The sequence below is a fragment of the Bombyx mandarina genome, chromosome 20 (genome assembly GCF_030267445.1).
Source record: "Bombyx mandarina strain Sakado chromosome 20, ASM3026744v2".
Lineage (NCBI taxonomy): Eukaryota > Metazoa > Arthropoda > Insecta > Lepidoptera > Bombycidae > Bombyx > Bombyx mandarina.
Window position 1 is genome coordinate 127,497 of NC_143226.1, and position 11,432 is coordinate 138,928.

Sequence of the window (11,432 nt, forward strand, 5' to 3'; positions counted from 1 at the left end):
TTATCATCCTTAAATAGATCAGGGACACCGACAATCTATACGATGTACCTATTGTTTCGTAATTTTAGTGCCCGTTTTTAGTGTACTATTATATAAATTTTATTTGCTTATTCGTTTTACACGGAATATTTTTTATTGGTGATAGGACGTGCGTTTATAGGCTATATAGGTTTATAAGTTATTTTATTAGTTTCGTGTAGTCGGAGGGGTGGGGATCGATGGGGTTGAGTCGGTAGTTGTTGGTTGGTTATGCGGGGCGGGTAAAAGAAAAAAAAAACACGTGTGGCACTTGGGGACTGCCGCGGTAAAGCTATTAACATAGCATTTTTTATCAACTTATGCAATTATAATTGGACAATAATAATTTATTATTAAAACAATAATAAAATAAGACCATACTATATTTATAAACATTAACAAAAGCAAAACATTAACTGTCCCCTTCACACTTCCCCACACACACACATGTATTGAACGCGAGCTACATCGTAGGCGGAGTGGGGGGTGCTAGGTTTTATTTTTGGTACGGAATTTCTTGATTCGGTCGCCGCGATACAAGCTATACAATAGCTTAAAAAAGGGCGTCTTGCGAGGCCGCATAAGTGGGTACCACCACTTTGCCTGTTTGTGCTGAGGCATTATTGCGTTTCGCTTACAGGCCTATGTTTGCGTCTTTATTAGTGGTTGAAAAAACTTTTTTATTGCTTAAATGTATATTATATTACCATGATAAAAGGAGCTACAGTTGTTATAATAATAATATTTAATATAATTATAACCATGTATTCGTAAAGCCTCTTATTCATTATTGTCTGAAATATACGTACATAAATTCGTTTTCATTGCTGTTTTCCGTTGTGTATAGATAAATTTTAAGAGCGTTATCACAGTTTAATTCAAGCGGTAGGCTAATTAATAATTACAATATTATGCAAATATTAAAAGTTTTGGGAAAGTTCGCATGAAATAGAGACAGCTCTTACATTTAATAATTGCCAGGAAAGATTTTTCAAAACTGAGTCGAACGAACCTTACTAATATGTGACGTCAAATATGTGTAAAATCACGATGATTTAACTGATACGTATCGTGACGGTGAGCATGATGTGAAAATGTTATTGAATTCTTAAATTTTATTCAGTGACTACACGTCACTAGAGTAGGAATCAGATAGATTTCCGAATACGAAATTAAAAAAAAACGTGTGGCACTCGGGAACTGCCGCGGTAAAGCTATTGCATAGCATTTTTTATCAACTTATGCAATTATAATTAGACAATGATAATTTAATATTAATACAATAATACGCCACGCGCTTATTCACAAACACTACATAAGCGCAACATGTGAATGTGTTGAACGCGAGCTACATAGTAGGCGTAGTGGGGGTGTCAGGTTATTTTCGTTACGGAATTTCTTGATTCAGTCGCCGCTCTCAAAGCCCGCGATAAAACCTATGCAATAGCTTAAAAATTCATAAAAATAGGTGAGGTTTTCAGGAGCACTGTTATACTGATTTCCTAGCTTCAGAGTGGATTGGTTGGCGACAGAAATAGATGATACCCGCTTCATACTAACTACGCACCCATCATAATATATTCTACGACCGATTTGAAAACCCCTTACCTACAAATCACATACCTATTTTAAAATGTCAAATCATTGTATTTTGATCACACAACCTTAATATATGTAATCAGTTGATAATTGTGATGTACTCCCGCTAACAAATAAGTCACGTGTCATGTCAAATTACGCACCATCACGTTTCATATTGAAATTTATAATTTATGTTTTTTTTTAACTGAAGTTTTGTTGTAGACGACGAATTCGGTGAGAAGTCTGTCTCGGTGTTGCTTGACGGAGAAGAATCAGAACTCATCTTCATTGATCATCCCAGCACTGAGATGTCCGTAAGTGTAATTACGAAGAGTTAAGGGTCTTAAGACGTGAGGTTAGAATTTTGAAGTCGTCGTGGCCTAACAGATAAGACGTACGGTGCATTCGTGTTGAGCGATGCACCGGTGTTCGAATCTCAGGCGGGTACCAATTTTTCTAATGAAATACGTACTCAACAAATGTTCACGATTGATTTCCACGGTGAAGGAATAACATAGTGTAATAAAAATGAAACCCACAAAATTATAATTTGCGTAATTACTGGTGGTAGGACCTCTTGTGAGTCCGCACGGGTAGGTACCACCGCCCTGCCTATTTCTGCCGTGAAGCAGAAATGCGTTTCGGTTTGGATGGTGGGGCAGCCGTTGTAACTATACATAGAACATATCTAAAGGTGGGTGACGGTATCTACGTTGTAGATGTTTATGGGCTCCAGTAACCACTTAACACCAGGTTGGCTGTGAAAGCTCGTCCACCCATCTAAGCAATAAAAAAAAACCTACCTGTCTGGGCATGGCTGGAATAGCCTCATAGGCTACGAGCGACTGCGTAGTTTAAAAAAATACTAAAACATACAACAAGTAGGAAAGTTATTTTATATGCGCTCTTTGTAATTTTGTCGTTAGATCGAGAACTGTTTGTCGACGTATGAGCCACATGCGTGCGTGGTTGTTTACTCTGTGGTCGCCAAGAGCTCGCTGCAAAGGGCCTCGGATCTGTTAGCTTACCTGTGCCGAGAACAATTCACGGTCGATAGAACTGTTGTGTTGGTCGGGAACAAGGCGGACTTGGCGAGGGCCAGACAAGTCTCGACTAATGGTGAGTAAGAAGTTTGTTTATGTAAATTCATTGGTTTTCAGGAGTCGTAGAAATAAAACGAAATAAATATGTTTATGTACAGTATGATTATTGGAACGAAATTCCTTATGGGACGATGCGGAGTGGTACCCTAACCGAGAAAAAACGTCCGTAACGTAAGATTTTTGTTAGTAATGTACACAGTGTACGACTAAACTTTGTAATAACGTACAAATTAGTAAGGTGCACAGTGTACGACTTAACTTTGTAATAACGTACAAAAAATAACATATTTTTTTATCATTCATTGACCACGATCTCAGAGCGTTCGTTTGCGCAATACACTAACTCTTATGCAAACAACCGTGAATGAAGTGTACCACAATAAATTCGCACGGTACCGAATGACCGCGGGTTGTTGCGAAAGCTCCAGTTTTATTTTCTTTATACCTCGAATAGAAGTTAAAATTAATTTAATTTTTTTATAATAAGGAACTTCGTTCCTATCCGGTGTCCCACGACACCTCACATATTTTTTTACAGTACTTCGAATGCACAAAATTCGAAGTTGGGCGATCCAACGTTTCACCCTATAGTAGTGGCTATTGTTGTTCATGGACACAATTTCCAGGGCACAGCATATCGTTGCTCGCGTTCGGTTATTCTTTTTTTTTTTTTTGTTCTTAGATGGGTGGACGAGCTCACAGCCCACCTGGTGTGAAGTGGTTACTGGAGCCCATAAACATCCACAACGTAAATGCGCCACCCACCTTGAGATATAAGTTCTAAAGTCTCAAGTATAGTTACAACGGCTGCCCCACCCTTCAAACCGAAACGCATTACTGCTTCTCGGCAGAAATAGGCAGATAGAATAGAGATAGAATATTCGGGATCTATATATGGGTTTTGTTTCAGATATTTAAGTGAGAGAAAACCTTAGCTTAGTGCCGTTGAATATGGAACGTCTGAATAATTTAAATTTAAGTGGATTCATATTTACAACGGTCGCGGTAACGAAGTACTAAAAATAAATGATAATATACGTTCTGAAATGAACTCTATTCACAATACAGAAGGCTCTTTCAGACCGGAAACGTTAGGCTTATGAGCACGTAGGTGCCGCTCACTATAAATTATGTATTTAAATATTTTCTTAAGTCATTACTCGTCATTCGGAAAACGAAACACGTGTTCACTCACGGCTGTGCGGTACGCCCCTTTGACGAAATTTGAAATGGGAATGTCTTATGGAAAAAAAGGGTGCGTGTACTTATGTACCCGCGTAAGAAGTTATACTTTATTTTTATTAAATTTATTTCTATTTTTTTTTAATTTAAATTTTAATCAATTTGAAAGAAAAAACGATTAAACAACATCCTCAAACACGCATATTGGACATCCCTTTTCTTGACATCGTATAAATTCGGTAATTCTCGGTACGGTTCGGAAAGTTCACCTGCGGCTATGTTCAGACTCGCCAAGTTACGTCGGTCGTATTGTAATGAGCGATTTAGTGGGCAACTTCATTCTGTTAATTTTGTGTCACGGTGCGCGTAAAATTTCACTCTCATCAATTTTTAATAACGCGTCTGAAGAAGTATAACTTCAAAAATGTATGTTTCAAATAAGAATAAATATTTTCGATCGCGCCAAACGCACTGGGTCGTGATCGAACGATGTTTTCTTTAGAGTAACGCAGAGGGTGCCTTAATCATACTGCCCTGAACTTTGCCTGGCTTGTAAATGTTCCCAGGGCAAGTTATTTCGGAGTAACCTTTTTACAAAAACGTTGACAGTAGGCGCTTTCAATAGACTGGGAAATGAATTTCGTATTTTTAATAATGGAACATTGACGCTATGTCATGTAAAGTCGAATTTTTAAGCTGTTTAAGGAGTACCTATCCAAGTAATTTATCGACTTCTATTCTCTGTTTGTATGTCAATGGAAAGTGTTCTTGAAAATTTAGAAGGCATAAAGTTAGTGTTTAGCTTTCAAGAAAAGTCGAATTTAACGTGAAAGGATGTTTCAATCGTAATTCCTTTGTCATTTATTAAAAAAATATAAGAACTATTTGGCGGGTACGCAAGGAAATAAGTTGTATCAATTTCTTTTTTTTTATTAATTTATTGGTTCTTTAAGCTTAGACGTGTAAATTGTATCTTAATGATGATTTTAATAATGCTTAGTGAAAATTAAGTAACGTAACAATGCTGCTCGGGTTCTTTCAAAAAAGTCCTCTGAAAGTCGCAGTAATTTCGCCTTATTTTACTGGGACCTTATTTCATTACAAGCCATCTCATTTCATTTTATTTCAATCCAATTTATTATCACTTCAGATAGATCAACTTCATTTAATTCCATTCCATATCATATTTTAAATTAAACATTACCTATAATTTGTAAAAAAGATGTTTTATAAAGTTGATGTTCACCACATTGATATCGTAAGAAACCAATCGTCATACTAAAGAAAATGATGAAGAAAAAGTAATGACGAATTAAAAAAAAAGTATAACTGATAATTTAAAAATAAAATTTATAAGTTCTTCGAAATAAAATTGTTTTATTAAGAACAGATCGGAACAGTGTGTCTAACAATTGACAATTGTCTTAAAATAAAAATTAAAGTTTGTTTTCGGATTTATTATTTGTTTCTTCGGGGCTGTCATAATGACTAGGTCATGTTTTCTAGAAGGCCCGATCTTTGCATACCGATCAATGAACTTTATCCATGACCTTTCTCCATCATCTTTTAAACACTTCTGATATATGAAGTATTTTTTATTCCACAGATACACAATGACCGGTAGGCCGTATGCTCGTCTGCCTACACGGGTATTAAAAAAAATACCCGACCAATGTGTTTGGTAGTTGTTATGGCAATAAATGACTCGTTCTCAAATCTCAGGCGTAAAATGATCAGTTAGGACGCATAAGTCAATCGATCACGCAGTTTTTTAATACGCTATTATTAGCTTCAGACGTATGTATGTTAGTATGTAACGGAATTTTTGAACATGATTTTGACTCCCTTCAAAACGTCGGATTAACTCGAAATTTGGGATAGTTATTAAGGACCGATGACAATTCTATATTATAAAAAAATTTATTGAAAAACTTGAAATTCAACTAAAAAATGAAAAATAAATAATAGTTTAAAAAAACTAACAAAATACGCTTTTATAGAAATTCCAACTAAAAATGGGTGTATAATATCAGTAGCTATAAATATTTTATGAACAGATATGAGTAGAAGGGTTATTTTGATAATGTCCTGAAAAGCAGTCCACGCTTTTTTACAATAAAATCATTTTTTCTTACACTATTTTTAATTCAAATTTATTAAAATTTATTTTCTATTCTTTTAGTTGAATTTTCTATAAAAGCGTATTTTGTTAGTTTTTTTTTTATTTAGCTTATACTCATTCGAATATTCGCTCATCAGAAGGCAAAGCACTCGCAACGTCCAGGGACTGTAAGTTCATCGAGACATCCTCCGGAATCCAGCACAACGTTGACGAACTGCTCGTCGGTATATTGAAGCAGATACGTTTGAAAGAAACAAGAGACAAGAAGCAAGCCAAGAAAACTTCAACTACCAAGGTATGTTCGTTTAAAACTAGGTTAAAATTGATTTTAAATCCTTTTTTCTTTCAGTGAGATAAATACCGATATATCACGATCGTATCAGGCAAGTACTTGTAAGTTTTTGGAGTGATAACTTGTTATGGGAGGGTAAATCGCTTGGTTACGTAACGCGTTACAGCGACGGTCAGTCAGGCGTCCCTTTCACTCACGCGTACGGCCAGGGCCCTGAAACTGTGATTGATACTTTAAGAAAAATATATTTTTTGTATGGAAACTAGCGACATCTTTTAGCGGATGCCTCTAAACTTCTATGTTGTTAAAGTTAAGGCCTTTAATTATTGTATGACTAAACACAGAAAAAGAAAAAGAAAAACATACAAGTCTTTATTTGTTATAGACAAATTACAAATACAAACAAACAAAAGACAAATAAAATATAGAATAGGTAATATGTTACTGCCATCTACAGGAGCAATGAGAAACTAATCAAAGTGAAGCCATCTAGTGGCCGACGCCCGTAAACATTTTTGTCGAGTGCTTGAGTTGTTTATCTATAACTAATTTATGTGTATTATTTATGCATACGGCAGCGGTGTGGAGAACATATGTAACTCCTAACTATTTATTTATTTTTATTTATTTATACTTTATGCACAAAACAAAAGTTGTACACAGGCGGACTTTATATTTATATCTCTTATTCAATTTATGTCACAACTTTCCTTACATTATAATATTAATATACAAAAAATTTAAGTGGTGACCTAAGCTTTTCTCAAGTTAAACAATTTCAATATTAAATAGTTCAATTTAGATTAGTTTAACTTATCACTTCTGTCCGGCGTCCCGAGACGCAAACTTTTTTTTAGTAGTTGTACTCGAGCTGTACTGGTGGTAGGAATAGCAAAAAGTTTGAAGTCGTCGTGGTCTAAAGGATAAGACGTCCGGTGCATTCGTATGTAGCGATGCACCGGTGTTCGAATCCCGCAGGCGGGTACCAATTTTTCTAATGAAATACGTACTCAACAAATGTTCACGATTGACTTCCACGGTGAAGGAATAACATCGTGTAATAAAAATCAAACCCGCAAAAATTATAATTTGCGTAATCACTGGTGGTAGGACCTCTTGTGAGTCCGCACGGGTAGGTACCACCACCCTGCCTATTTCTGCCGTGAACCAGTAATGCGTTTCGGTTTGAAGGGTGGGGCAGCCGTTGTAACTATATTTGAGACCTTAGAACTTATATCCCTAGAAAATTATATCTTAGAAAGAATAAAATATATCATAAGTAGTGTTTGTTTCCAGAAAACCCCAAGCTTAACCCGTCAGTAAGCAGTTAATAATCGAATAACATTTGTTTTTCTCTTCACAATTTTTTTCAATAAAGTTATAATTATTCCTAATGCTTAATTTTGAATAAAAAAGACTATGCCAAAAATAACGTTAATAAGCTACAGCAGGAAGCAGACCCTTTATTTATTGGATTCTTTTCATGTTTTTCCTCATTCCTTGTAATTATAAGCGTTGATTACCACCAGGACAATCAGGTTTCGGTTGCTACGTAACAAAAAATCGGAATTATAATTATTACATTTCATATATGTACATTTCTGGCACTTTCTATTTCTTTAATTCGGTTACCGGAATCATGGGCATACATGAATGCCGCCGAAAAGCTTGGGGCATAATAGTATTTATTTACTTTTAACTACTCTATGCCAAGCTCTATGCTTCACAGATTTGAGTGCTACCTCTTAATTCTTAGTACGACCTAGCTAGACATATAATAACTGGTAAGGGAGTCGCCTTAAGGGTTTGTATCTTTAAGTCATGCAATGTACACTCCGAAGCGATCTAAATTTGACATGTATTTATCTATACTAGTGATCCCTCAGTAGTCGAAATTCGACCATAATTAATTTGAATATTATTATGGCTCTATTGTTAAAGACTATTATTCTATAATTACAGATTTCGCCAAGGCTATTGACAAATTATATTAATGACAAACAATATTAATCTATTCTCAATTTGACCACAAAATTTAACAATAAACCAAAGAGTATATATGTATGCGTGCGTGTGCCAAATATATGGTATTGTGTGTAAAGTTTCTGTTATTAGTTTAATGTATTTTTTTAAACATATTTTAAATTATTTTTGCATTCTGCACTCCTCCTCTATATTCTCCGCGTCCGCGCAATTTTCGTAAAAAGGGGTACAAAGTTTTTGCTTCACGTATTAATATATAGATGTACTAATGAATTTTATTATTTGAGTTCGTTTCTGAAAAAATCAACATCATAGACAAGATAAATGAATAAAACCTTTCGTTATGAATAAAACCTTTCGACTTAGTGGACAGAAGCGTTAAATATTTTACATCAAAATAAATCGGAGATTGTTCTTTGTTTTAACATTCTTTGAAGAAAAATGACAGCCTATTATTGTACTTACTTACCTTGTCTTAATTATTGTAGAAAATGTATTTATATTTTTTTGCCTCAGTTCCGCTTGGGGGAACATGGATTTTTTTAAGTAAAAATAAGGAACGATGTTAATGTATTTAAGCTAATTTTTACGAACAAGCTCCATTTCCATAAACGGCCGTACTGGTGTACTGGTAAGTGACATGGTCACTACACAAGGGGGTCGCGGGTTCGAATCCCGCCAAGGGAAGATGTTTGTATGATAAATATAAATGTCTTTTCCAGAGTTATGGATGTATATTAAATATATTTATGTGTATAATAAAAATCTTACATATATTTCCGTTATCTGGTACCTGTAACACAAGTTCTTTACGAACTTATCACGGGACCAGCTACCGTGGCGTGATCGTTAGTAAATATTTATTTATTTATTTGAAATATAAAATACTTGAAGCCACAAACCACTTACGTTTACGTAATTCTGTTTGTTTTCTGGAATCGCTATCGACGACAAAAAGTCTCTTTTTTGTGGCATGTCGTGCAATTGTTATTTACATATGTCGTAGGTGATTAACAAGTGCACGACCAGCCTGATTTCAGTGGTTACCTGAGCCCATAGACATCATAACATAAATGCCGTCACCCATCAGACTTACGGCCTATTATCTCAATTGTGTTGTAATTATAGAAATCACAACTTTTGTGAATTTCATTTTCTTACACGACCAACAAAAATTGCTACCTGCCTGCGGAATTTAGGCAACGCCAGAGTCGCATCGCTCGATACGAGTACACTGATCGGCTTCCCTTTAAGCCACGACGGCTTCTCATAAAGGGCTAATTAAACATACGTCGTCGTCGTGGCCTAAAGGATAAGACGTCCGGTGCATTCGTATCTAGCGATGCACCGGTGTTCGAATCCCGCAGGCGGGTACCAATTTTTCTAATGAAATACGTACTTAACAAATGTTCACGATTGACTTCCACGGTGAAGGAATAACATCGTGTAATAAAAATCAAACCCGCAAAATTATATTTTACATAATTATAGATGGTAGGACCTCTTGTGAGTCCGCACGGGTAGGTACCACCGCCTCGCTTATTTCTGCGTTTCGATTAGAAGGGTTGGGCAGCCGTTGTAACTATACTTGAGACCTAATAACTGGTATCCCAAGGTGAGTGACGCATTTACGTTGTAGATGTCTATGGGCTCCAGTAACTACTTAAAACCAGGTGGACTGTTAGCTCGTCCACCAAACTAAGCAATAAAAAAAAACAAGACAGAAAACGCGGTTTCGATCCACTAACATGTAATGTCTTTCGCAGGAAGCCAAACCAACAAAACTAGCCAGCTCTCGCACTCATATCTCGCTGAGCATCGCAAGGGAACTGCTACAGAAAATATGCATCAACGATATATCGAAATCAAAGTCCTGCGAGAATCTACACGTTCTCTAAGCGCGTGTTCCTCCTGTGCTTCCTATATGTATATCAATACTAACTCTTCCTAGTTGGTAGTAAACAAACTGTTAAGTCTCCGTTTTCGACTGTTTCTATTCTAATAAAAAAAAATTACATTTAGTTTTTTGAATGTATGTTGTGTGTTTAATAATTAAAGATTAAAAAAAAAAAATGGTAATTTTCGCGGCATTTGACCCGATTAGCGCTTGGTAGTTCGATTCTGTGTTTTTAGAATACGTCATCAACATTGTGTTATCGTTATTTTGTGTCAAATAGAGATCCCTAGAGAAATTACACATGGACTAAATTTACATTGGCTATTTGATTGATGTTAAAGTAGTTTTGGCAAGTTCATAATGTGAACGTGAATTACGGAAATTATTCTCTTAGATTTGGTATCCATTAAATATTAGAGCGTGAGTTCCGTAAGAGATTTATTTAACTTCTTTAAAATTATGTAATCCTGGTACTTTGGAAAGCGGTTTTCAAATTCCTATATTCTTGCCCGCCCGTGGTTCGGTTCTACGTAATTTTATAACTTTTCCTATCAACAAATGCTTAGAAAACTTTTAAAAGAATTCCCGAAGTATTCCTTTTTGACTTCAAGCTCTGATAACAAACTTTTGAATTCGAAATCTCACATTTATACATTTGATTACGTACAAACTTGTTTGTGTTTTAATGAAAAAAATATTAGGTAAACTTGAGATGAGAGATCCTATGCAAAAAGCATTTTTATTAAATATAATATCCAAGCCAATCATTATACAGGTTTGATGCCACTTACAGAAAAATACTGGAATCTGTTAATACCAGACTTCTAAATTCAAGTAATGACAGCAAGTCCAAATAATACGAATACCGCCATAAATTGCATTTTTGACAATTCATCTCTCTGTCCTTCTTTTCCTTATCCCACTTTAGCGGGGTCGACTCTCCTGATTTGTCTGCGCCAAGAATTTCTATCCTGAGCTATCACACTGATAAGTTGGGCCTCTTTAACTGTTCGAGTCATGTTTGTCTCTCATGTGCGCTGGGGTCCCCCTCTTAAGGGCCTTTTGCAGCAAGGTGAACGGCGTAGTCATTGTTCCTCCCCATCTCCTCCTCGTCCCATCTGTGACTATTTCAGTAATTGAAGCGACCATAGAACTTTCTCGTATGTCCTCATTTCGTACTTTGTCGAGTCTGGTAACACCCCTGTCCATCTTAGCATTCTTATCGCGTTTTGATGGAGTTTTTGCTCGGGACTT

General features: G+C 35.8%; 1 protein-coding gene across 2 annotated transcripts in view; it reads left to right on the top strand.

Annotated features, from left to right (window-relative positions):
• The window catches only part of LOC114250730 (uncharacterized), a 76,560-nt gene extending 65,688 nt beyond the window's left edge, over positions 1–10,872 (top strand). For both annotated transcript variants that reach the window (XM_089735727.1, XM_089735728.1), the window contains 4 exons: positions 1,822–1,913; positions 2,526–2,718; positions 6,144–6,301; positions 10,048–10,872. In XM_089735727.1, coding sequence (XP_089591853.1) covers positions 1,822–1,913; positions 2,526–2,718; positions 6,144–6,301; positions 10,048–10,179 — 575 coding nt within the window. In that variant the 3' untranslated portion in view covers positions 10,180–10,872. The remainder of the gene's footprint in view (positions 1–1,821; positions 1,914–2,525; positions 2,719–6,143; positions 6,302–10,047) is intronic.
• The last annotated feature ends 560 nt before the right edge of the window (positions 10,873–11,432 follow it).